Below are 27,630 nucleotides of genomic sequence, written 5' to 3'. Positions count from 1 at the left end.
CAACCTGGATCTATTATAGTAAGCGTGTGCAGAAATACTTTATTTATTATTTTTTTTTACAAGATACAACATTGTATCACCTTCCCTTGAAGGAAAAAGAACTGAAGTTGTTTCATCATAACACAGAGCAGGAAGGTGCTGGGTTCCCATCCACGTTTCCACCTTGCCCAGTTTCTCCTTCTGCCAGGAGGTACTGAGCATTTTCTGTACTCTCAGTCATGAAGAATGTGCCAGGGAGCCCTCAGCATCACACCTGGGAATGGAGAGGTTGGGTTCAAGTCGTCCTCATGCAGATGCTGTCGGGGACTGAAGAATATCCAGGTCTTTGAAAAAAATGTCAAGTTTACTCTGAGTTGTTACCCCTAAAAGGAGATCATAGAGTCATAGAACCATTTGAGTTGGAAAGAACCTTTTAAATGTCACCTAGTCCAACACCCCTGTGACGAGCAGGGACATCATCAACTAGATCAGATTGCTCAGAGCCCCATCCAACTTGACCTTGAATGTTTCCAGGCACAGGGCATCCACCACCTCTATAGGAACATTTTCACCTTATTACAGATGATGGATTATTTCACAGTCAATTGGTAATCAATGTGATTTATAAATATCTGTTTTTTCCTGAAGACCAGTGACTATGCACAGCACTAACTGAAGAGTCACAAATGGCTACAATTTCTTTTGCTTGCAAAATATGCTCTCAGTAAAGCCCACATCACCTCTGAGATCCTTTCTTGCATAAGCAGCAAAGGAGAAGGTACTGACCAGCTGTGTAACGCCTCTGTGAAATCTTTAGTCATATTTTGAATTTTCGTGCTACATATTTAGGTATCAGGACCAAAGGTGTCATCTTTGCAGAAGGAAAGATTTAAGCAACATCACACACACACAAAAAAAAACCAAAAACAACGAAACAAAAAAAAAAACAAAACCAACAAACCAAACGACATTTCACCATACCTTTTAGCACCTGTCTAGAAGAAGAGGCAGAGCACATACTTGTGCATCCCTTGCAGTGAGTGCTTAGGCAGGGCTAGGGAGCTCACCCCGCAGCCGGTGCGGTGTCCCCGCAGCCCGGCAGAGCTCCGGCGCGCACCACAAGGTGGGGATGCTGCAATGCTGAATGGCAGCGGCTCCGGGCCGGGCAGCGCCCAGCTAAACACATCCATCTCTGTCTAAAATGAAGTTTTGATAGCCAAAAGACAGTATTAGGTAAGGTGAGGTATATTAAGCAAGGTGTATTTAGCGCTGCAGAGCTTGCTTCACGTCCTGGCAAGTTACCCTACATTGTATTTCCTATATAATCCAGCATTAAAGGCTTTAGAAAGTGTTGGTGCAATTTGGTCGTGGGGTCCCCAGAATCTTTTCTATCACCCAGAGAACCAGCACCGAGGCTGGGCTGAGCCTGCAAGACACAGTAATGCTGTGGAGAGAGGGTAAATCTGATGTGCCTCTTTTTTTTTCCATGCAAGATCAAGGTGACACCACCGTCAAAGAATGGTGATGGATTTCAAGCAATTAAGGGAGCCTGCTCCTCTGGAGACTCAGCTGGGCTGGAAAGCTCAGTTCTCTGTGCTCCCGCTCAGTATCACTTGTTTTCCAGAGGCAGATGCCACACTGAGAGCAATTCCTGCCCAGAGAGAGTGGATGATAGCACCTTAAAAACTTAAAAGGACAAGTTTTAGAGGCCTGCCTTGCAGGGCAGTGTGCAACCAGTGTGCAACACAGAGGCATTTCCCTCCTGCACACTGACCACCTCTTCCTGCTCTGAAGCTCCCACTGCCGGGGTGCCAGTAAAAGCGTGGCAGGCTCAGGCTGTGCCTGTGAGTTCTCCCTGCAGCACTGTCCACCCTGCTCTGCCTGCACCCCACAGGCTTCATGGGCTCATGAACGTTTCAGGCTGGATTAGAATGGTACTCCCCACCACCTGGGAATGGGACATCTGGCATCATGAATGTGAGCAAACAGTAGCTGTGATACTTCTTGGAGTTAAGAGAGTATTTAACAGCCTAGAAGAGAGAACTGGGAATTTGATCATAGTCTTCAAATATGCAAGAGGTTATTGTGGAGAGGGCAGCAGTCAATTGCTCTCCATTGCTACCAAGGGGAGAACAAAAAAGAATGAGCTGAACGTTTAGCAGCAGAGCTTAGTAGTAGGCATTTGGGAGAAAAATATATCCTTTTTAACTGCGAAGGTAATTACACATTAGGACAGGTTATCCACATTAGGAAGGCTGGGAGTCTCTGGGTTTTAAGAGCATCAACATATGTCAGGAATAATCTTAAGAACCTTCCAAACCAATACTTTTTGTGTTTGTGCTTTGAACATTTCCCTCCTGCAGGTCTTGCTCTCAATATCCCCTGGGATGGAGCTTGACAGAGAGATTCTCTATGTCTGGGTAGGGCTTTCCCTAGTCCTCACCATCTAGATATGGTTTTTGGAGCTTTTTTGACACCATTAGAGGTGTCTCAGCCTCTCCAGTCGATTCTATTACATTGCCCTAATTCTTTTCCATTTTTCTTCCCATTGCTCTCTCTGCTCTGGACTTCCCAGATCCTTGTCTCTCCACCTCCAGGAGCAGCCTCAGGTTTATCTGAAGTGTTTTATCTCTGTACAGAGCTCCCCCTTGCTGGACTAGGAGTATGTGGGGAAAAGCACTATGTCTTGATCATGTCTCAGTGAGGCCAGCAGGTTTTTTGCACAACATGGAGCATGGCCTTTCCTAAAGCCTCAGCTCAGCAGCAGCCTTGGACAACTCAGAAAAGATGTGTGGGTAAACATGATTCCACAGCTCTGATTAACCAAAATGTTTAATTTTAGTGTTAAAGCAGGGTCAGGAACAGTGAAAACACCCCTCAAATCAGGGCTCCTTGGAGCAGCTGGGCACCCCAGAGGTCGTGGGTACAGCAGCACCCTGGGACAACTGGGCTGGGACTGCTTGGTCAGAGGAAATAGATGGCAAATTCCAGCATGAGTTCATTGAAAAGAAGAAATATGTTAAGAAACAGCAAATAGCTGGGAGTAACATCCAGTCATTTCAGGAAATCCCTGAGCTGAGAATGACTGGAGGCTAGGAAAATGGTTGGGAAACATCATAAACATGTTCTTATATCCCTTTCTTCTGCTCCTTTCTAGGCATCCACTTTTTTGGCAAACCTCAAGCAGGGCAGTGGGCTAAGTAAGGCTTTAAACCATGAGCCAATGTGTTCACTTATATGCTGCAAAGGAGGGGGTGAATAGGACTGAATAGGGCTTAGAAAATTACAGGATTCTGTCATCTAAATGAATGGGTTTTCTTCCCACAGGTCCTGGTGAGAATTGGGTGTTTCAACCCTCTGAACACTCACTATCTTTGTTCAGTTGCCTTTCAGGGACTCTCAGACATGGTCCACAGCTTCACAGGCTGAAGCCTGCAGGAAAAGAAAGTGCATGAGTTCTGCAATAATTTACTACTGTCCCTGGCCATTTTTAACCTGGTTGAAGAACTGGCAGCTGATATTTGACAGAAGAGGAAGACAGTGCTCTGCTGAGAGGAAGCAAGTGGAGTCACAGCTTGGCCAGAACAAGAACAAGTGAATTGGATGGGAACAATGAGGAAAGGTCATGAATATTTTCACAGGGACAAAATGTCCACAGTTTTGGGGCTTTTTTTTTTTTTTTTGTGATATGACAGAAAAGTTACACTCAAACAGCAAGGAATAAATTAAATTTTATCTCTACATAGCTGAGATGAAGGTGCTCATCTGTGTATGGCTGCTTTATCTTTGGGGCTGTCCATGCCCAGGTGAAGCACCATGTGCAGCAGTTTATTCATCTCTCCATTCTTTCTCTCACTCGTTTGGTAGGAAACACTACAGTCATGGATGGAATTGACAGGAGCTGGAATTTCTTTGCCAGAAAGAGTTCAGAAAATAAAGGTGCTTTTTCAGCTGGAAATTCTGCTAGGGAGGGCATCCAGTGAGCTCATACAAAGAAAGGACACCCTCAATGCTGCTCAGGTTGGAGAGCACTGGCAGCCCTAGCTCCACCTGCCTGAAAGGATCCCCAGGATCATCGCTGGGCATTCTTGTCCCACCCAAGGCCAGGTATTGCCATGAGTGGTTCTGCAGCTCACCACCCCCAGAGGCCTGAGGCTTGTGGAGACCCAGTTTGTTTTCCTTCAGCCCTGGGGCTATCCCACTGTGAAAAAATCTCTGAGGAAACCTGATAGGAGAGGTAGGACTTTGCTTGTGGCTTGATCAGATGCTGAGGGCAAACCCAACCTGCTGGTGTAGTGGCAGCTGCAGGGCTCTTGTCATTATTACAGAAGTCCAGCTCTTGCTGCCTTGCTTAGAGCTGCCATGTGGATGTTTTATTGTCAAATGTACAGAAATTCAACAATGGAAATGTGTCAGCACTGCCCAGTGGCACAAAGCAGAACACAAACTGGTGGGACTTCCTTGAATCTGGGCTGACCAAGAAGCCAGAGGGCACACGGTGGGTTTGCTGAGCTTCCTCATTGTGTGCAGGCAGCAGGAACAGGTGGGTGAGTGTAACCACTGTCCCTGCAGCAAAACCACTGCTCAAAAATCATAATTTTCACTAAAATGTCCACCATACCCCTGTGTTAGACATGGCCAGGTCCACCTTGGCTTCGTGGCTTCACACAGGGAAAATCCAAGCCCCTGGATGTTTCCATCCTCCGTGTTGAGGTCTCCCACCCTGGGCTGCAGATGCATCAAGAAAAAGCCACAGATTCAAGCCATAAACCCAGAGAAAATATCAGCATGGCAGCTGAGCATTTCATAGGGAAAGAGATAAACAGCTGGTGAAAGGCAATGGCAAATTCAGCTCTTCTTCAGCTCAGACAGGGTGGGACAGAGCTAAGTCACAGTGAGAAGCTGCTCTGGCCAGTGCTTTGAAAAATGTCTGAGTTTAACCTGTGCCCATGCGTGAGTTTGACAGAAAGGATACAAAATGGCAAGTCTGAGCACTTTGTATCAAAGCAGACATTTGAAAACAAACCCAAGCTGTCATCTATGGGAGGAAGTTGCTGCTGTTCGGAGAGAGCATCATTCATCGGGGAGGAGTTGTGCAATGAACTCACCTGGTTTTGGTTTTGGGGTTTTTTTGGTGTTTATGAGACAACTTCAAGAAGACAAAAAATACTTCTTCAACAACCCTACTAGTTTATTTTCATTTCTTATTACCACAGTAATAATTTGCAGTAAGGAAGTCTCCATATGCCTGTGGATTTGGACACCTGTGTGATGGACTTCCTCAGGGAAACATCATTCCAGAGCAGCTGCTGCACTGGGAGCCTGGCAGAGGTTTCCTGTGCTCCCAGCTCACCCCTCGGACACTCACTGAAACTTCATAAAACTTTCATCTCCTGCACTGATGGATATGAAGGAGCATAAAAGGAATACAGCATTTTATTTTCCCAGCAGCAAAGTGCTGCCGAGCAGCTCGGAGGAGCCTCTTACCCGGAGGTAGCACACCCAGGTGCCACACCCACCCCACACCTCAAAAGGAGAACTGCCACTGGGAAAAGAAACTGTGCTCTCTGGTTTTTTCTTCTTCTTCTTCTTACTTCTCAGTATCATTTTTCTGACAGATCCCAACACTTTAACAAAGGACACACCAATGACCTCTGCTCATCTCAGCTCTTTTTCTTCCTCACATGGGGCTCAGGGGCTCAGGACAGTGCTCACAGAGGCTTTTGTCCACTATTAGAACCTTTAGCAGCTAAACAAGGAGAGAGACAGGAATATAAATAAAATGGAATTTTTACTTAATTCTTTGCCGTGCTTTAAATAGTTGTCCTTTCTGCAGCTTTAGTAGAAATGTTTTTCTCCATTGCCCTATTTATTATCCATGGAGGACTGAGGGATACACAAACCTCAGCGTGTCTCACCCAGTGAGCACCTGACACTTGCTAGAAATCCAATAGGACTTGCATTTTCTTTGCAGGAAATTGGATTATAAGCTCTAGCCCTCCATAGCCAGATTTTTCAAAACGACCTGTAAAGGTGCATCTTCACCCATGGGCCTCTGTGCCCTTTGCATTGAAGTAAAACATATTTAAAAGAGGTTTTCAATTCTTATGTTATTTTGAGGCAAGAAGAGTCTTGGCAGGGCAGGCAGTATAAAAAAATAAGTGTATTAATGAAGAGTGGGAGGGAAGGTCATTTGCCTGTTATTTGTAGCACAATACCTGATAAGAGGTCATTAGTCATTCAAAACCATTGAATGACTTTAATTAAAATTTGATCTTTGAGAGCCATGAACAATCTGCTGAACAGACTTTCAGGGCAAAAAGACAGAAAGAGGGAGGGAAGGGGAGTGGGAGTTGACCAAAATGACAATAAGCTTAATTAAAGCCAGGAGGAACACTGCCAAACTCTCATTTCTTGGCTCTCCAGCTGGGTTTTTATCCCATTACTCCAGACCTGCATCTTCCCTGGGTCTGCCTGGCACAACTGTGACTCTGGGTGCCACAGGCTTGGGATGCACATTCCTGGGCTCTTCCCTGTAGCACTGAGTGATTCACCCTTTTTTCTTCCCCAAATACTCTACATTTTATAAAATAATTGTATTTTTAAATATTATTTTGTATTTTGAGATTTTCTGCCCTGTCCTCAGCCCAGGACAGAGATGGGAGGTATAACTGAGCCTTTCACTGAGAAAAAAAAATGCAGGGGAACAGGAGTGTGTGCCAGGGATGCACAAGATCAGAGTTCTCAGAGGTGTTGAAGTTTCCCAACATTTTTCCCCTCGCAGTCCACAAAGTCCTGCCAGTGGCAACAGAGCAGCAAATCCTCCCTGCATTGCTCCAGCAGGGCTACAGGGAAGAGCTGGAGTGGAGAAAAAAGGGCAGCTGGTGCTTTTAGGGGAAACACCTTGCAAAGAACTATAACCAAGCTTGTATTTAAAGGGAAGGAAATCAGCCTCTGAAAGGAAGAAGATAGTTCTGCACTGTTAAGGGTAAAATCAGGTCTTCTTCATTGCAGCTTCTCTCTCCAGGGTTGCATCTCCAGCACCTCTGCTTGCTCTGGGATGCTGAGACATGTTGATGTATGTGCTCTGAACAGCTGCAAGGCAGACACAGCCACGCCAGACTGTGAGAATGAAGGAGGGAGTTTGTCCCCTGCTATTTGCTATATGCAACATATCATGATTAAGTAATGTGAGCTTGCTGCCAGCCTGGGGCACTGCCACAGGACAGAGAGGTTTTTATTTTTTAGGACAGGAGATATCTCTACATGGGTTTTTAAAAATATTTCTCCTTTTTATTTTTCTGCTGCATGACAAACCAACCTCAAAGGCCCTTATTGGTACACTGAGAACTTGAACTTTGAGTGGAGACTACATTATTCTACACTGACCACGAGCTGCTGATTGTTGTCCCCTTCCCATGATGGGTCACTGCTGGAGAGCTTTCCAGGGATATTATTCACGTGCCAGAAAGCATTAGGACTTATCCTTGCTGAGGGCTTTATCTATGACAAACCAGACAAAAGAGCCCATCTCTTGCCCCACTGCCTGTGTTGGTACCAGGGGTCAGAGCTAAGAGACAAGAACAGTGTGGGTTTTCCCCCCTCCTGCCTCCAGCTGCTCAGGCTGACTCCCAGCAGGAGGGTCCCCATGCAGACCACCCAGGAAGAGCTTGTTGGCATGATAAATCACCTCCTGGTAAGGCCATGCTACTGGAGACATCACATCAGGCCTTTGCATGTACCAATTGATGGTTTCCTTGCCAGCAGAGCTGTATCATCTCTACTAACAAGGTTGCTAGGCTGACAAAACACTATCTAAAACAAAAGTTTTCTTGGCTCAGTTTTCTGTGGAGGAGGTGCAGTGATTTTCTCTCCCCAGCCAGCATGCCTCCACCAGAAACATTCTACACTATAGACCAAACCCTACTGCTATTGCAAAAGACAGCCAACTTAGACCAGTGCCTAAGTTTCCATCTGCTTGTCATTAGTCTGGATCTTCATGATCTCAAGCTGGAGAATGAAATCTATGACCTTGATCCAGTTTCTTTTTGTTTTACTTTAGGATTTTGCTAGTCTTCTTTTTGGTTTGGGGAAAAGTTTTGGGACAAATCCTCAAAGGCCACTTCTGATCCTGAGCTCGAGGTAACCTATGGAGGAAAAGCAGTGGACAGTTAAAGAAAAATATACACCCCAGGCCCTCTGCAGCTTTGAGATCCCCTCTGGATCTTATTCATCAAATATCCGGCCCTTGACTGCTTGAGGGACTGAACTCTGAAGGTGAGATGACACTTGGAAATGTGAGCTCATTTTTGCTTTGATCATTTTTTTTCTTTAATGATGTGAGCTACTGGACTGTCTCTCTCCCTAAAAGAACACCTTTCTTTAGCTTTTCCTGATGGACTGTCATATCATGCATTCATTTCTGGCACACACATTTATTGGCATGTTGACATCTTTTTTAATATTCTTCCCACCTCAGGCCTCTCCATCAATCCACACTCCTTAAGCAGAGACTTTTCAATGCACCACAAATGAGAAGCCAGGTTAATTTTTTTTCATTACCAAAAGCAGGCCCATCTCTCCCAGGTTTCCTCAGCCCTGTACAAAGGCTCATGCCAAGTCAGTCTGAATTCCCTTTCAAAACTCAAACTGCAGTTAATGGGAAAGGTATGATTTCATAAGCAGATCTGTGCAAGACTGATGTTGTGCAGACAAAACCCCATAATGATTAACATGTGGCACCTTGGTCCAATTCACTCAGCTATGCACTGACATTGGAAAGAAAGCTGCTTACCAGCCTGCTTGCTGGGTGCAACTTGATTAAAGAAATTAGGAAAGCCAGAAATCCACTGCAAGTGTCGCAGACTTTATTGACACCTATAGCTCTAATTTCTTACCGTGCTTTTCTAATATTTTTGGCAAGGGGAGAGTCCTGAAGCCTCAATCACAAGGTCTCTGCAAATGCCTTTCAGATGTCTGCCTTAGCATCCCTCTGGTTGGGCTGACCTTCCTTATCCACCCTTGCCCAGTCCAGTTCTGGCAAACACACCAAGCCCCATGCACACTCCTGACCCCTGCATTTCAGCCCCAAAAGGTGGCTGTGGGGTCAGACAGGGCTTCTGCTGGAGCCTCACAGAGAAGGAAGGGGTGTCTGAGGCACCAGTTGTGTCCTTCTGTCCTTCTGTGGCCCCAACATTATAGAGGAGGTGGCTTTGAGGAAGGTTTTGGGGACCATCACAGTTCTGGGACTGTGCTAGCAAACATCCTGCAGCTCCCCTGCCCCACGCCTTGGGCAGGTTAATCAACATATAGTGTGGACATTTTCACCAGCTCAGCTCATTTGAACACAACAGTGAATGTAAATCAGTGGCTTCCATGCAGAATTTCTCAATGCCATCAAGAGTGCTGTATTGAACTAAACATGTCTGACTCATTAATAAAGGCAAATAATGGCAAACCAATATTACTATTTTATTGAGCTAGAGTTATATATTTGACCAATAATGAAAACCTATTTCTAACTGATTTCTCCCTTTCCTCCCCCGTTTCTTTTAAAATACTTATACATGTGTGGTTTCTATGGTTTTGCTTAAATTGTGCCTTCTGCCAGGCTCCCTGGTGGTTAGAACAGAAGGAATTTATTAAGAACCATACTTTTTATTTCAGTGATCACCATCTCTGTATTGAACCAGCCTTCAAGGGCACTTGGTTATTCCTTGCTCCAGCACTGCCAGCTACCACCATTGCCATATGGACCTATTTTCCCAGGCAACATGCAGGGGATATGCAGAGGCTGTGGCATGCAAACCCCTTTTCACAGAGTCACAGTATGGGTCAGTTTGGAAGGCACCACAGTGACTCACCTGATCCAGCCTCCCTGCTCAAACAGGGTCATTCATCCCAGAGCACATGGCACAGGATTGCATCCAGATGGTTCTGGAATATCTCCAATGTGGGAAACTCCCCCTCTAAACAACCTGCTCCACTGCTCAGTCAGCTGCACAGTAAAGAAGTTCTTCCTCCTGTTCAAGGGAAACTTCCTGTGCATTGCTTTCTGCCCATTGTTTCTTGTCCTATTGCTTGGCACCACTGAGAAGAGCTTGGTTTCTGTCAGGTTTCTGTCAAAACTCTGATCAAACACTCTCACAAACATGTGAGAACAACAGTACTCCCAAATTAATAGTGTTGAAGGCTCCAGCCTTTTAGGTTTTAACTCTTACTCGAATGTGAGAATCCTAGAGGCCCACTGCTTCTAGTTATTTTGGTGAAAGAAAAAAAAAAGAAAACAGTTCAATGGGAAAGGTTGGAATTAGTCAAGAGTCAAGGCTGTGGGGCAAATTCTAGTTTTATTCATCAAAGCGATCAAAGCAATTCAGCTGTGCTTGATCTGTCATTGCCAGTGTAGCAGGAGGAAGGGAATTCCCAGCCAGTTCCCAAAATAAGGTGTGTGTTGATTATGGAAAGAGGCAGAGAGCCTGAAGGTCAGTACCAAATTACTTTTTTCCCTAGAAAAACAAGCCCACACCTCAGGCAAGTTAGCCACTGGCAAGACCTGAGCATCGTGTAGCTCTCCAGGCATTTGGACACTTACACTCAGCTTCTTAAAAAGAAATAAAACATCTGAAAGCATGAAAAGAAAAAGTAATTTTTTTTGTTGTTGTTTTTTTATACCATCTTAAGTCACTCCTGCTACTAGCACTAGCCCACTTTGTGAGATGCTCAGAGGAGAGCATTGAACAAGGGCTTTGCTTTTGTCTCTGCTTGGGAAAGCAGCAGTGATGACATTTGCCTTTTAAGCACGTGAACTGTGAGGACCACCAGCCACTGGCAGGTGAGAAGGTGAGTCCAAAGGTTTCACACACACTCCAGCCCTAACACACTGCTGGTGTATCAGAATTGGACAGGAGCAAGCCTTACACCTGGCTCCAGGGACACCAACCCATTCCCAGTGCTGTGGGAACTCAGCCCTGTCCTCTCCCAGCCCCTCACTGCTCTGATGAGGGTCCCTGCTCCACCCTGATGGATGCTTCAACCCAATCCTTCTTTCAGCAGTTTTTTGTTCCCTTTCCCTGAAACACTTCCAGAGGCAAGCATCTTCACGCTGAGATATAGCAGAGAAACAAAAGTATTAGTTAAGAATTAGTTATCATTGGTAGAGACCATAATGGAGAAGCAGCAATCAGTTATTGGCTCTAATTAAGGGAAAACAACTCATACTGGTCTAAAGGTGAGACCTGCATGGAGCAGGGCAGTGATTGCAAACTGGTTGTGGTTTCTCGTGGATGCTGTGCCTTGGAGGATGGCAATGAAGCTCCCAATAAAGGCACCTTTTCCTTTTCTGTCACTTTTGCCCCCATCTGCTGATGCTGGGAGTTTCACATCCAAGCTTATCATTTCCTAGCAGGAGATTGAGCAAGCTCAAGCACACGTGGCTGTCACAGGCAAGCAGGAGAGTCACAGAGAGGGAATCAAGGTTTTTTGCAGAGCTGTGCCAAGCAAACAGGAGCAATGCTGACAGGTCAGCACCCGGAGAAGATGCACAGGGGGACAGCAAAGAGACATCAGAACAGAGGGCAGGAGATGAAGGAGGGAAATTCAAGGGGGAAAGTCATGAATTCGGGTCTCTGAAGCACCCAGTGTCACCACAACAATTACAGGGGATGATTTGAACCACAGGGCTGGCTGCTGCTCTCTAGGGACACCAGAAAACTGAGAGGCAAGGAAATCTGGAGCATTTTCAGGGTCTGAGCTTTAATGCCTAGCACTGCACACATGTTTTACAGGACAGTTGCTTTGAGTTAATTCTGTATGGACTGCTGTCAGGGGTGGTTTCAAGTCTGTGTATAAAGCTGCTCACACACATGTTTGCTCTCCACATTCATTGAATAAGGGGCATGGGGTGGTTACAGGTTAATGGATTTTCAAGCTGAAGTGTTTGCTGCTGGCATTCAGGACATGGAAATTTGTGCCAGAAACCTTATCAGAGACAAACCGTCCCGTGGCGTCCTTTAGTGGGAACCCAAGTATTAGCTCCTTAATATGTTTACCCTGAGATAAATCCAGAGTAACACATTGAAGTGCAGGCAATTAATTGGGATGTGCCCCAGTGCAAGGACAATACTCAATAATAAACCTCTTTAAGAATGTCCTTCTGAACAATGTGCTGACTGCCTGCCTAGCTTAATATCTAAAAATACAATGACCCTGAGCCTCACATAATCCCAGAGACTTTCCTGAAAAAAACGTGAGGGCAGGTTAAGGAGCTTCTTGCCTGGTTGGGTTGGTTGTGGGGTAGAAAGTACCACAACAGCATCTGCAGCATCACTTGATATGGTTAATAGCTGCTTAGCAAATCAAAAATGACCCTTGAATTTTATAAGCCCTGGGAATGGAGGAAAGTGGGAATGTGGCTACACTGTGATCTGTTCTTAGAGAAGTCTTTTTGGCCTTGGTAAATGCATGTGATGAACCAAAGTATTCCAGAAAAGAGGAGCATAATGGAGCAGCTGATCTGTCCCTACAGCACTGAGCTGCTGCAGGCAGAACAAGCCCTGGGAGATCCTCTCTTCTGCTGTAATTGTGCTGTTTAGAGCAGATCATTAACACATCTCACCTGTCCTCCATGTGACTGTTTTTTTAATGTTTCATTATCCCTCCTGTTTCTTAGCCTGTCTCACCCAGTGCTTGGGATCAGCTCTTACCTGAATAAGGGACAATTGCCTTTGAGGTGAGGAGGAAGATGCTGTACGAAGACCTTGAAAACAAAGTTGCCTGTCAGGAGTGTCTGCCTTGCAGAACATATTTTTCGGCTCTGAGGGTGGCCTGCTTAGCCAAGCCTGACTATTTCACCATGCTGTGGAGGCTGTCCTGGTATTAATTCACCTCAAAGAGCAGGTTGAAGTCATTAAAATATTTTGCAGGTGGTTCCTTGAATTCATGGTGCAGCTGGATCCAGCCTAAAGGGGGGAAAAAGAAAGGAAAGGAGGAGAAGAGGCAAGTTCTGATGAAACACAAATTAACATAACTCATAGAAGGGAAAGAAAATCTGTTTTCAATCTCTACAACAAAGCCAAGCAACACATCAAGCTAGAAAGCAGAAATGTCAGCCAGGCAGTGCTGAGGATTTTATTGCTTTAGCACAAGTGCTTCTCCACAGTCCCAGAAGTGCCCAGGTGCTACTGCAGCAGCCAGACCCCCCGAGCACAGGTCTGGCTATGCAGGGATGTGGGGGGCTTCACAACAAGGCTTCTGCTCCCATATGGGTCCAGGCTCGAGGTTTGTTTTCTTGCCCTGGCATTAGAAATTGTGTCTTGGCCTCAGTCTCTCTTGTGCATGGAAACTCTCTATGTAATGCACCGTTTCATGCCCTTAGAGCTGGAAACAGTTTTATTCAGGGTGTGCTGACCAGGACTGAGTTGGGCAGTGCATGGGAAACTCACAAGGGAGGCCCCAGATCTGGCAGATCCATGAGCTATTGGTGGGCAGATCCCCCACAACCTGCTTTGGCATCCCCTGGATTAGTCAGTGCCTCCCAATGTCCATGGGCACCACAGTCCTTGTTCCTTCCTCGGGGAGAGCAAGGAATTTTGGCATAAACACCACCACACTGGCGAGCTGTACTGGGTCTGACTGGGATGGAGGTAAGATTCTTCACAGCAGCACAACACAGTATGGTGCACAGTATGTGCCTTGGATTTGGGGCTAAGCCAGATGTTTTGGCTGTTGGTGAGCAGAGCTTGTACAGCTTTGAGACTGGGAGCAGCCTGGGATTGGGCAAGAGACTGGGAGGAGACAGAGCCAGGGTTGTGACCTAAACAGACCCCAGGGATGTTCTGCATCATATGACGTCAAGCTCAAAGATCAGAAGTTCAGGGAAGGAAGGAGGAAGGGGAGATATTTGTGGTTCACACATTTGTCAGCCCAAAAAAGCATCACGCCTACTGAGCCCCTATTCCCAGGAAGCAGTTTCCCGTCTGTCTGCTGATGGGAAGTAGAGAATGACTTCCTCTTTCTGCTTTGCTTGCAAGTGCATCTTTTGCTTTCCCTATTAAACTGGCATTATATCAGCTCAGGAGTCATCTCACCTTCCATTTTCTCCCCATCCTTAGCAAAAGAGAACATTTGAGTGGCTGTTTGGCTGACAGCTGGGGTAAATCCACCGCCAAGAACTGGTATGTCAAAATTCACCAACTTTGTTCATTGCAAAAAAGTCAAAAGACTGAAAAATCAGATAAAATAGGAAAAAAGAAAAGAACCAAGTTAGTCTACTAACAAGCCTATGACTGATGAGGCAATTGTACAGCTCTGGTCACTGCTGGATTTGTGGTGGACATGTATGGGATGTGTCAAGGGTGAAACCACAGCTGCTTGTTTTTTCCTGTGGGAGAGAAGTGTGGTCTGTGGGCAGGATTACTTTTTGTTGTTTTGAAGCCCATCTGCAGAAACATGAGTGCAGGCATTTGGATAAAGGGAAGATTGTCACCTTTTTTGGCTGCAACTCCCACTTCAGTCTAGAGGCAGCAACAGAAAAGGTGGAGGCTCCTGCCCCAGCCTACCCAATATTGGGCCTATATATTGTTTATATATTTATAAACATATAAATATATTTATGCCATACACTCTTTTTTTCTTCCTTGGAGGGGAATTAAAGCCTCCTGAGTGCTGCACATTTAGACCTAAGACAGTCTGCAATCAAATTTATGAGTTTGGAAAAATTACCATCTTGTGGATTAAATGGACAAACACCTCTTAGCTAGGACATCTTCTCATTTGGGAAAAAAAATCTTTAAAGAACCAAAACTTCAGTTATTTTAGGATGAATGGTTGTCCTGAGGAGGTTGAAGTCTGCCCAATCTCCCTGGCAGAATCATTGCTGAGAGGCTGTGGATGTGTTTAGCTCTTGCCTGGCTGGAGTTTGGTGTTGCATCTTTTTGTTTTGCCATGAGCTCTTGTTGGTAGCAAATGCCTGCAGTGGACAACAGTGATGGAAGGAGATGAGAAGGGTAGGGGGGTATGGTCAGGAACTTCTCGTTCCACCAGCCACTTCCAGGTCACTTCCTTTTCCTCCACCAGCAGTTCCCCAAGGCCTGTGACTTTGAGGCAGCCGTGTTCAGTTTATAAAACTTGGTTCAGATGTTGATGCACATTTACAATGAGAACATGAGAAGCACCTTCTGTATGAACGTAGGAAGGGAAGGGATGAGCTGGAGGACTACAAGCTCCTCCTTGAGTGTCAGGGGAGGCAGGATGAGCAGCAGGAGGAGAGGGACCAGGGCTGTCTCACAGACAGCCCAAAGGATAAGGCTGATTGACCAGCAGACGTGTCCCATAATGTTCTGGAAACAGTTACTCTATAAATAATCCCATGGTTTCAGCAAAACATCAACCTAGGGAGACTGCACTGAATCAGCAGTTTCTTTTCTTTTTTTTCTCTCCTGATTGCAAAATCAGAGCAGACCTACTGCTGCCGTCGGTGATGGTGCAGCGAGAAATGAAAGAGAGCAGAAAGCAGGATGGGAGCACACACAGAGGCTGAGCCAGCATGTTGGGACATGGTCTCTCCACCCGGGGTGTGGCCCAGACCCTCGGCACCACGTGCACTGGGAAATCTGCTGCCTGTTTGCAGAGTTTGACATCCAGACAGAAATGCACCAAGACCTCCCAGGCAGCCTGGTGCTCACCTGGACAATGGGAATGTGGCAGTCCCCAGAGCTGCACGGGGCTGCATCAGCTAGAAGTGAAGGTTTGACCAGCTGGATGGGCAACTGCAGTCACAGGGATCATGGCTTTCCCCCCAAAAGTGGAGAATGGGACTTTGAAACCTGGAGCTCTGCAGTTCAGGGCTGTCAAAAATCAATGAAATCTGCCCCTGCTTTTGCACCCATTGCCACCTGGACCTCTGAGAGTGGCATGGACACAGCATGACAATGAATCATGTGAAAACATGTCCCTGAGCTTCTTTCTCAGAGGAGGGCACAGAGATCACATTGCACCTTTTGTCTTTAGGAGGGCTTTTGAGAACTACATCTGCCAGCTTATTTTTAATGCCTTGTAATAAAATGGATTCGACTAGAAGTATTATTAAAAGCCTCTCTGCTGTAAATCTGCTCTCTGCATGCACCTGAATCACATCCATCCCTATAAACATCCACTTGGCAGCACAAATGCAGGCATTCCCAGCTCATCACCCAGTAAGAGTAGATGGCTCCAGGCTTATGCAGAATGGTCAGCTGAGCCCAAAACCATCAGAAAGGGGTTGGATATGACCCCTTACCCCAGTGATGAGGTGATGCCATGGAGGGAGAGGATGCACAGGCAGTTGCTGTAGTTCAGCTGATCAGTGGTAACCTCTCCAGCCTCCCTAATTCAAGGGGATATCTGAACCCTTCACAAGGAAGCAAATTATCCCAATTCCTACACAGAGTGTAGCAGAATGTTTAAAAATGGAGGATTCCTCTTCCTCCCTGCTGGGGACAAACCAGGTCACAGCTGCACAAGCACATTTGAAAGGAGAACACAGAAGTGGATTAAAAAATCCCCACATATCTGTGGTTTAAGCCTTTCAGAGATTTGTACATCAGGTGCAGAGCAGAGGGCTTCACTCTGCCTTCACTGTCAGGGTGTGGATCTCCAGCTCACCCCTACCTGAAAGTTTTGCCACACTTCATTCCATGGCCAAGCAAAGCAGTGAGGACACAGCAGCCCCAGGGATGAGCACAGAGCTGCATCCCAGGACAAAATCATGTGACAGTGACTGTCTTGCACCTCGGAGAGGGCGGGATGTGGTGGTGGCAGCGTGGATGCGGAGGGCTCTGCCCAGCTCCTACCGACGGCTCCTGCCTGCGGGCTTGGGTGAGTCACTTTGCTTTCCAAAATCCAAATCAAACCCGACACAAATGGAGAGGTCAAAATGCCAAATGCCATGGCAAGGTCTGCAGGGGTGAGTTTTGCAGGATGAGGGCAAAGGAATGATGAAGAGGTAGGAACTGTGTCCATAAGTGTGAAAATGTGTTAGTGAGAAAGCAGGAGATGGAGAGACCTTGTCAAGGAGGCTGCAAGTGTCTCTTCTCTATGTCATGCCAAACCCATTTGGGTTTCAGTATCCCCATCCCACCATATCCACTTGTCTCTACAACTCCTGATTCTTTCCCTCCTTGCCCTTGAGTCACACACCATCAACTAAGGTGTCACTTTGGTGCACAGTACTGTGGGTTTCACTATGACAAAGTCCCCGATTCCCCTCCCAGGAGAGGGATTGCCAAGCTAACATTGAACATGGGATCTTCTTGGCTACGTGAGGAGGTTTACTTGTGTTAGGAACAAAATGTCCATCTCATGCCTAACCCTGCTACAGTGCAGAGATGGTGAATAAGTCCAGGTTGAAGCTTTTTCAGGATCCTGCCCAAGGCTCCATGGACTCCAAGTGAGCACATGAGAGCAGCTGAACATCTTAGCTGCTGGATTTTTTGAGGAACTGTCCAAATTACCACATCAGAGTTCTCAGTAGTCTATAAAAACTGAGCAGATAGGAAATGCATATCAGAAAGCATATCAAATCAGGAGGCAGAGAGGAAGTCCCTCCAGTTCTTTCTTGTCCACAACCTGACAAGGCTTTAGGTTAGCCACAAGAAATTTGTCATGAAAAATAAAGACAAATACGAGGAAGATAGAAATTCAAGTGATATGAACTCTTTCAGTGTTTCAGACAAGATTGGGTTTGCCTCAGCTGCTACCACAACCTTTCAGATAAGTGGTAAGGTTTCTTTTTATTAAATGGATTTCTATTGATTTTATCTGGTCTAAAACAACACATTAAAATGAAATGTTGCGTATTAAATGCTTTTTGCAGTGATTTTGCTAGTAAATTAACTGCCATTTAAAAATAGAAGTATGTTGAAATACCACTTCTAGCCAAAAGCTGATGCTGAGCATCAGAAAAAAAATTAGTTATTTTCCTGTCTTAGAAAATGTCTAATTTTCTTGAGTAAGACTTTCATGTCTTAATAGTTAAGATACTAAAATCACCAGACTCAATGAAAAAATTTGAATTTATTATTTTTTAGCTGAATATAAATGCTTCATTGCTGACTAAGCCATTCTATTGTAAAACCAATTAAAATACTGTACTCTTTTAAAACTAAGACTTTAAACTCCTGATTACATTACTTTGAAAAAAAAAACTTAATTGAGGGTAACTTACTGAATGTCTGACATAGTTACCAGTGCTTCTGAAATACTTTTTTTTCTCCCTGAAGGCCAAATTTCAACAAAGCTGTTTATTTCTTTTACACTTGCTGGTACTGATTGGTTTTATATGTTATGACTTGTTTCAATTTGTTCTGCAGTTCAGTTTATTATCGATTTTTCATTTATTTTGATGCATACATGCATCATTGTTGGAATCACATGTCTGCAGTGCTCTGGATGGAGAGGGAATTGCTTTGAGCAACACTCCAAATGGCAGCCTGGGACAACAAAAAACGATGGAAACAGGGAGTTTATTGATGCAGAAAGGGAAGAACCATCATATTCACATTGTAATAGGCTGGATTAAGTCTTGATGGAATTGAGCTGGATAAATTGGCTGAGGAAAAGTTGGCCAAGCAGATTGCAGTGCAAAGCCCAGAGCAGGGGAAAGATCCAGCACTCTCACAGAGGAACCTTGCTGCTCCCCACCACTGGAAAGCACTGCTAAGTTATTTGGGCCAAGCCTGAAATGGCTGGAAGCAAGCAGAGATCATAGGGCAGAGATGTGAGGGGGTGTCTACTCTTCTTCTCTTGGTTTTTAGAGCCTCGGAGCCAAAAAAAGGCATCCACATGCTGTGTTCAGACAGCCCTCAGCGTCTACCTGCTGCTGCTGACGGCCAGCCAGGGGCTGCTGATGTACAAAGGTAATGCTGCAGCCTCGCCAGGGGCTTGGCATCAAAGGAGAGCCTTGCCGGGTGCTCCTGGGGGCAAGCGGGAATGAGAAAACAGACAGGAAAGCCCGGAGGGAGCACGGAGGTTCCTCCACACCCCGCAAGGCACAGCAGCCGCTGCAGGAAACAATTCCCCCACCCTGTCTGTGTGCTTTGCGCTTGCAAAAGCTCTCCCAGCTGCACTCCTGGCTGCAGCCAGGACTGGCACGTGAAATCCACCTCCCTGGTTCAAACAGGGGTGGTCTTTATCCCCCGGTGTCCTCCCCAGGTGCTGAGGAACTGCTCTGCCAAACAACCATTTCCCAGCCTGACTGGGCAGCGAATATTCACTGCATCGACTTTTTGTTTCCTCAGTATTTAAGATGCAGAGGGAGATATTGAAACTTCAAGAGCAAAATGCTTCCTATACAGAAGAGATTCTGAAGAGCTCCTTTGCCAGCAATCTGGCTTTGGCGAGAAGCTCTACTGGGCAGAGCTTTCCCATGAGACAAGAAGAAAACTGGAGGAGAAGCTTAGAAGAGGAAATCACCATAATTAAAAGCAACAATGCAAACCTGATGATGAGGATGAACAACATCACTCTGGTTGCAGGTATGGCTCTTCATGCTGGCTCTACAATGAGTAAACATGGCTCCTCTGCATCACTGGCAAAGTGGGGCTGAAAACCCAGTTTAGACGAACCAATAAGTAGGGAAAGGTTTGGTCTTCCTGTCAGTAAGTGATGCTCCTGTTCACAGGATTGGAGTCAGCTCCAGACCAGGGATCACCTGTAGGAGCTGGAGCACTGCCCTGTGCAAACCCCCAGATCCCCTTGCAGCTGCTCATGCTGCTCTGGGCTCCTCTCCCCTCCTGTGACTTGGAGATTTGGACTCTAGGTCCCTCCAAAAGGGTGGTGTCTCCAGCCCACACCTCAAGCCTGGAAATCCCATATTGCTGTGTTATTCACTGACTGCTGATTACTGAAAAATATCCATTAAATATTTATTTCAGGGCCTCCTGGGCGCAAAGGAGATCCTGGTCCACCAGGTATGTTGGTAAATGAGCTGCAGCTTTTCCTCTTTCTCTTTATTTCATCTAAGAGACTTTAAGTGAGGATTTGGGATTTCAGTCTCTAGACCAGACTGTGTGCTCCCACAGAAGCTGGTGCCCACCCTGTCCCTAGCAAAACATTGGCACAGCCCAGGAATGAGCTGGGTGCAAGGTTTCCCTCCATAGCCACGCACAAGCTGCTGCCCTGGGTATCTGGGGGTTGGGGTAGAACTACACCTGCCATAGGAGGTAAATATCTCCAGACTGTGAGGATGCAGCAAGTCCTGATCTAATGTTGGCTCCACTTTGAGCAGGAGTGGGACCAGGCAACAGTTTCTATGATCTTGTGATGATGATCTAAGACGCAACCATTGTTAGGTCAGGTCTGTGGCTCATCCATCCCTACTTCTTGGCTACAATGATGAGATTTTCTGAAGGAAAAAAAAGAACTAAATTGTGTTTTCATATCTTCCTGACTGCACTTGCGACATTGAAACAGCACCTCCTGCCAAGCAGTGTTATTACACATTAGAGCCCAAAAGTTCAGTGCATTTTCTTGAAAAGATCTCCCCAATGGTCCCCACGAGCTGGGCTTGGCAGGAAGACAAGCTGGCCCCTGCCCAGCTGTGCACTCAGCTGAGCTCCAAGGACTTTACTCAAGTGGTTGTGCTGGTCCCTGTCAGCTGAAGATTGGCCTCACTGGTGACTGAAATCATGTGAACAAAGGATGATTAAAAAATTCATCTCTTCTTCTTAGCCATTACTGTGAATAGATGATGTGTGTCAGCTGATATATGTATTTTATATCCCAGGGTTACGAGGACCACCAGGGACAAAGGGAGACCAAGGTAAGGCTTTTCTGACACCGGAATTACTTCTGTGGATGAACATAAAGTGGCTTTATGGATGATTTTATGAGCAATCTTGTCCTCAGCCAAGGTGTAAGTGAATAAGAAAGTCATTTAAGCTGAAGGAAATAAGCCTGTGTAAAGCTAATGCGAGCAAAAGCAAAACTTAGCTGGAAAAAAACCTTATTTTAAAAGTCAGTGTGCAACAGTCACAGTGGGCCAATTTCCCACTGTCACCAGCACCACTCTAAGGTACACAGAGAGTGGAGTTTGGCTCATGCCTGCAGCTGAGATGGGTGTCCTGCTGCTGGCATTTACTAGACACAGCACCCCATGAAGCATCAGAAAAATGGTGTTGTCCTTGCAGGCTCACATGGTCGCCAGGGTGAGAAGGGGAGCAAAGGAGCTCCTGGCCCTGCTGGTTATCCAGGAGCGAAAGGAGAAACAGGACAGATGGGGCCTGCAGGTAAGACTTCACTATCTCAACATTTTTAATGTTCTCATACATATTTCTTTTTAAACTCATTCTGCATAAAACACCAGAAGAAGTCTTCATAGGTCACTATTCATAAAAATCCAAGCAGCCCTGAGCATGGTTTGCCAGTCAGTGAGGGAGCTGGATAAACAGGACACTTGACCTGATCTGAAGGGGTTTAATTTCATGTCATGCTTCAGCAAATCTCCCAGAGGAGGGCTGGGGGAAAGGGCCATGCAAAGTGTTGACTCTGCACCATGGAAGTCTCTTTACAGAGTGACCTTTGTCTAATGAAAGCCACAGATATTCAATTATCAGCCTATCCTAGATTAAAGCAGAGATGTTTGCGGTAGGATTTCCATGGTATAAAATAATACAATATAATTTATATGCACAGGCATGTGGATGTTAGTCCTCATTTTAGTGAAACCTCTTTCTGGGAGCTTTATATCTTACATAAGCCTGGCTTTATACACCTGAAGTAGAAGAGTTACACAATGTGTTTCTCCCATGTAACATGCACTACAGATAGCTGCTACTCAGTGGTCTCACACAGGCTGAAAGCAGGAGAGGAAAAGAAAGGAGATGATGTGTGTGGTGCAGAGCAGGGAGGGCAGTTGGACAGGTTGATAAGAACTTCCTCAGATCTTCCATCAGATCCTGAATGCCCTGATGCATTCATCAGCATGAGATGCTTCAGAAGAGAAAAGTGACTGTATGAGGAATACCAAAAGGCAAGGACTTCAGGATAATTCTGGAGCAGAAAGAGGAAGGAGAAGTCTTCAAATGAGCCACTTTCAAGTAATTCAGCCCTTTTGGAGCAGTCTGATCACTTGTACAGAGAAAAGGCTAAGGGGAGATGAGAGAACTCTCTGGAGGCACAGGAGTGGAATATGCTGCCCTGTATTTCCACTGTGTCTAGCAGAAGGGAAGAGTTGAAACTGCAGTAAGGGATATTTAACTAGAGGAGAAAATATTCCAGTAGTAGGGATAGTTTGGGGAATAGACTGAAGAGGTGTCATGGCACCACTGCAAGCCTTTTACAGGAGGCCAGACAAACATCAGCCCAGACAGTCTGACAGAGCCAGAGATGGATCAGACAGACCAGCTCTGTCCTCCTACAGCTTTATGGGAATGCCACCAAATGGCAAATGTAGGTGTGAGGCCAAACTTTTCTACTGGTGTGGCCAGAGGTGCTCCACAGGCTGCAGAGAAAATGCACTTGGTTTTCTTAATTTATACACGTGTGCTGTGCTCTTTGATAGGTCCCCAAGGACAGAAGGGTGACATGGGCAAGAAGGGAGACCCTGGGCCCCAGGGACCCGTGGGTCCCCAGGGACAGCAGGGAGTGCCAGGACTGCCAGGTTACAATGGTAAGTGCAGGGGACACTGTGACCATGCTGGGCTGCAGGGCTGCCCCAGCTGAGGGGCTGGGCTGAGTCTTGTTAGCACTGACACCAGGATGTTTTCACAGGTAGCACAGGGAGGTCTGGACCTCCTGGACCCAAAGGAGAGCCAGGTAAGTAGTACAGAAGGTGCAATTTCTTCTAGAGACATAAGACTGATCTGTTTTAGATGGTGCTTCATGACAAGGAAAACTGCAGCCAGTCTAGATCCCAGCATGGGTAAGAGAAGAATGCAATTAGATGGAGAAACAATGCCAATGTTTCAATGTTGTCCAAACTCATCCAGCAGCCTTGACTGTCCCATCTGAGCCCCACTCCCTGTGCAGGAGTCTGAGAGAGAAAGAAGGGCTGTGCCCTCCCTCCTGACATGTATGCACACACAAGGGCAGAAATTGGCTGCTCTTTTAGGGAAGCACTTGTGCATTTCAAGACTGTCATTGCCAGGAGCTGGGTCCATGCAGCCTCTCACTGTCGCTGTTGAGCAGCTAGCAGAGTAATGAAGGCACCAGTTCTCAGTGGCAAGAAGGAATGACCTTTATTGTTTTGATTTCATCACATATATAGAGTTCTCAAAAGTCACCCAGATTGGTCAGTCAGAAGCCTTCCCCCAGGCCTGATTGGCTAGGCCTGCACTGTCCAAGTTCTGGGACACTGTTCCAATAACATCCAAACTTTATCTTTATTTATAAAACACAAGAAAAATTCTCATGGGAAAAACCTGTGCTAGCCACATCTCACTGCAGATCAATACTCACTGCATTGCTGAGATTAGCACTGCCATGGGAGGAGTGCAATTCGGAGAGACACAATGTTTGCTTTGCCTTCATCAGCTCAACTCAGTGTGCAAGGGCTGGTGATGGAGCTTTTTGAATCTCCTTCGTGTGTGTGATTACATTTCATATGTGCTCCTTTCACTCAACCTCAAGGTGCAACTGGACAACCTGGACCTGTGGGAAGTCCTGGCCTCGATGGCAGACCTGGTCAGAAAGGGGAGAAGGGAGACCAGGGACCCCAGGGTAGCCCAGGTACAGCACTGCTCAAACCTATAACTCACTGACCTCCTGCTCTGGCCTTAATTTGTGTGATGGCTTCAGCGTTACTGATTTCTGTTTGATTTTAGGGATACATGGCATTTCTGGACCCAAAGGTGAAAAGGGAGCACTAGGAATAACAGGTAAAGGAGAATAAAAGAGGCTGTGGGTCAACAACACACATCATGCAGACACTCGAAAGGGAACTACAACACTAAGAGGAGATCTGTTGAGTCCTCTTCTTGGAGCCTCAGTGCATCCCAGGGTGCCATGGCAATCCTGAGCCTTTGCCAGTCTGCTGTGGAGTAGCTACTCACCAGAGGGTTGTTTCTACCATCTGTAACATGCATGAGGGGGTGATGGTGCCTGAATTTTTGTATAAATTGAAAATGCACAAACAAAGCAGCAGTTTAAGATGGACTTCAGGAGAAGGTGTTTCTCCACTGCCTGTATTTTATTTTTTTGACCTGGTGTGCACTGAGTATGATGTGAAATAAGACACGATTCAGAAATAGATTATTATAGTGTAGACACCTAAACTAGATGAGTTTAAATCCATTGTAAATACCTACTTGCATAAGCTTTTATAAACGTACAAACATCAGTCTTACAAATTGCTTGTTTGTTTGTTTGTTTGTTCGTTTTGATGATCTTAGGACCTCCAGGGCAAAAGGGAGCAAAGGGAGACATGGGCCCACCAGGTAAACCTTTTAGCATGACTTACTCTGATGATGCAGAGAACTTTAGAAGCCACATTCCACTTTTCTGCATCAATGTGAAATGTTTGTCATGTTCTTTCCTTGGGAAGGGATAAAGGCAAAGACATTTTTGCTTTCCACCCAGGCATTCAAGGCCCTTCTGGTCAAAAAGGAAGCAAGGGTGATTATGGCTCTAAGGGTCAGAAAGGAGAACCAGGACTAAAAGGAGCCAAGGGAGACATTGGATCACCTGGTAAGGCTCATTGCCACGGGGTCTGTGGAGCTGATGGTGCATTTGGATTTGGGACTGTAGATCACAGGCTGGCACAAGCTGCTCTGGGATTTGTTTACAGAGCTCATCTGCAGGAGCTCAACAGACAGGTCAGCCTTCCCAGCAGAGGAATGTGCAGAGTGTCCCATGTACACCCTGGGAGCTGTGCTAAAAGATATGCAAGTGAACAGACACATTGGATTTTCTCAAATCCCTGATTTCACAGAAAAATGAAATAACCCATGCTCCTCTTTGCTTTGTTCAGAGACATCTTGTAGCACACCATGTAAAGGCATTTTCAAACACCCCTACTCTCCAGACCAAGATGCTCCACAGAAATGTGGAGGATTGTTGAGAGCACATTTCTGCTCTCCCTGGAGAGCAAATCCCAGGATGTAGGTCTTCCTGCAAGTACCTTGGGAGTTACCATGCCTGCTTCTGGAGATCCCAAAGTCTATTGGAGATGTCATTTTACAGCAGTGGGAATGATAGACATTTCCCACAAATGAATGAATGGAAGGGATTTTGGAAGTGGCCTTTTTCTTGGATCACACATTAGGGAGATTTTGCTGTATGTTATTCTACTTTTCTTGCTGCATTTCTTTTACATACCCATAGTCACTTCAGGGTGTTCATTTTCCACAAGGGGAGGAGTCTGCACATCTCTGACTCACACAAGTATTCAGAACAAGATAATAACCCTATTTTTCCACAAGCAACTGTCAAATGTTTGCTTTTCTAATTTGGAACAGGTTCTGCAGGAATGAAAGGGAGCAAAGGTGAAAAAGGAGCAGGTACTGGACTTTCACTTCTTCTCTCACTTGCCTTCTGGTATCAAAGCTACCTGATTTCAGGACCAAAGTCCCCCTCTGCTCATACAGCACAGCTACCAGAGCTGAGGAGTTTGTGCTCTGAGCTGCAGCCTGGTGTCTCCAGATGCAGGAGGGGCTCTTGGATTGTTTGGATTTGAGCTACCAGTAACCTCTGGTCCCACCCTGGAGATGGGAATTTCCATCTGGTTTGGGAGGTCACTGCTTCTATCTGTCAGTATTTTTGTTCCTCATGCCTGTATGACCCATAGAGTTATTTTCTTCTCCTCTGAACTCTCAGCTGGCCACAGTAACTTTGTACGAATTGTGGGAGGAGACAAGAGGGGCCGTGTGGAAATCTTCCACCAAGGGTCCTGGGGAACAATATGTGACGATGGCTGGACCACCCGAGAGGCCACTGTCGTCTGCCGAATGCTGGGATTCAACCGTGCAGTCACTTCCTTCACAGCCTCACCAGGTGAGTCCACAGCAGTTTACACCCTGCCAGGCCTGGCATGGGTGTTTGCACACATGGGCAGCAGGAGAGCAAAGAGGATCTCCTCAACAGAGCAGCTTGTTCCTCTTGGGATGAGGCAGCTGCGTGTCAAGAGCTGCTCAAACTGTGCCCAGAGGCTTGATTTCCAACAAGCCAACCATGCAACCCAACACAGACCCACTATCCACAGGGCTATCTTTAGGAAAAAAAAAAAGTATATTCCTCTTTCTCTCATCCAACGATTTTTTGTTTGTTTGTTTGTTTAATCTTCCAAAGGCACCGGACAAATTTGGCTTGACGACATAAATTGCCAGGGCAGTGAAATTACAATTACAGACTGTAACAGGCGTGACTGGGGCTCACACAACTGCAACCACAACGAGGATGCTGGGGTGGAGTGCGCTTGATGGGACACCGAGTCTGTCCTGGGAGCTGCTGCTGCTTCCTCTGCTCTCCATGGAACTTTTCTTCATTATGCAAACCCAATTTCATTAGGCTTTGCTCTTGTGTCTCTTTACCAGGTCATAAAAATATTGACATAGAAAGTTGAATTTTTCACAAATCAATAACAGTTGCAAGACCCACAGGTAACCTGAAACATGCCAGCTGTCACAAAACAATTGGAGCTCAAGCATGTGAGAGAGTTCACAGCTTTTCCACCTACCTGACATCAGCTCATCTGCAGGAGCTCACACGTGTGTGACCTCCAAGTCCACAGGGGAGGGGATGGTCCACGTTAGCTTGGTGCAGTAAGAGCATGGGATCAGTGTGCAGAAACAGGCACTGCAGCTGAGCTGGCTAGTCCATCTTCATCATGGTAGAGTTGTGAACCTGAGCTTAAAACCCCTGGAGAGTGCATACACCCAAGGCAGCAGATGCTCAGAAATCTTCAGATGATCACTCTGGCATGCAAACATAAATATTCTTCAGAATAGCTACCAATCACTCTTTAACCTGCAAAAATAAGTGCCTTGGATCTAGGTGCCATACTATCCTGGTTTAACACAGCCCTTGTTTTTGACCTTAGCTAAGTCCCTTGCCTTCTCTGTCAGTGTTTCCTAGCCTGTCCCCAGGAGCAATACCCCTTACCTTATCTGGTGTATAAAGCTAAGCTTTTCATACCTTTAGAAATCAGATGCTCAGGTAAAGCAAAATGATGGCAAATAAAAAATACAGTGAAGCATGAATAAGCTATCGATTGGTGCTAAATACAAATAAATAAATAAAGGATTGAAGAGAGAAAGAAATAAAATTATACACACACACCTGTAGATGTATTAGGGGGAAAATATTGAAGTGGGCTTCCCTGGATCCCACGCGATTGATGCAATTTGCGTTCAATAAATAAAGGTTTGCCTGCAAGGACAAGCGCTGGACACATCCTGACGGGATGCCACGAGCGCGATGGGACCAGGGGATGGGTACCGCCAGCACCCATCAGCCGGCATCCCTCCCCATCCCCGCCGCGGAGCCCGCTCGTCTCAAATGCTCCTTGCCGGCACTAAGGGGAGCTCAAGGGCTGCCGCCGCTCCGCAAAGCCGCTGCGGGAGACCCGCAGCATCGGCCCGGCCCGGCGGCTGCCGCTGCCCCCCCGTGCTCGCTGCCTCCTCCCGCGGAGAACAGAGCATCCCGCGCATCCCTCTCTGCTCCGCGCCCGTGAGACCCGCCGGG

At 46.2% G+C, this 27,630-nt stretch overlaps 1 protein-coding gene across 4 annotated transcripts; it reads left to right on the top strand.

The window, feature by feature from the left end:
* Nucleotides 1-16,590: 16,590 nt before the first annotated feature.
* MARCO (macrophage receptor with collagenous structure) lies at nt 16,591-27,149 on the top strand. Of its 4 annotated transcripts, none has more exons than XM_085067051.1 (15): nt 16,591-16,830; nt 18,768-18,869; nt 19,251-19,487; nt 19,887-19,922; nt 20,738-20,773; nt 21,141-21,239; nt 22,514-22,625; nt 22,727-22,767; nt 23,581-23,679; nt 23,775-23,828; nt 24,342-24,386; nt 24,529-24,636; nt 25,407-25,448; nt 25,765-25,941; nt 26,236-27,149. In XM_085067051.1, the coding sequence occupies exons 1-15, from the start codon at nt 16,650-16,652 to the stop codon at nt 26,364-26,366; spliced, it is 1,500 nt and encodes a 499-aa protein (XP_084923177.1). In that variant the 5' UTR covers nt 16,591-16,649; the 3' UTR covers nt 26,367-27,149. The 4 variants fall into 4 exon arrangements, with proteins under 4 accessions (XP_084923177.1, XP_084923174.1, XP_084923178.1 ...); XM_085067048.1 differs by having other exon boundaries at nt 16,592-16,830; nt 22,514-22,621; nt 22,723-22,767; XM_085067052.1 differs by lacking the exon at nt 16,591-16,830 and adding an exon at nt 17,509-17,731 and having other exon boundaries at nt 22,514-22,621; nt 22,723-22,767.
* Nucleotides 27,150-27,630: the final 481 nt, after the last annotated feature.

The sequence above is a fragment of the Lichenostomus cassidix genome, chromosome 7, assembly GCF_008360975.1.
Source record: "Lichenostomus cassidix isolate B80296 chromosome 7, HeHo_3.0, whole genome shotgun sequence".
Classification (NCBI taxonomy): domain Eukaryota; kingdom Metazoa; phylum Chordata; class Aves; order Passeriformes; family Meliphagidae; genus Lichenostomus; species Lichenostomus cassidix.
This window is presented reverse-complemented; position numbering and strand designations above follow the sequence as displayed.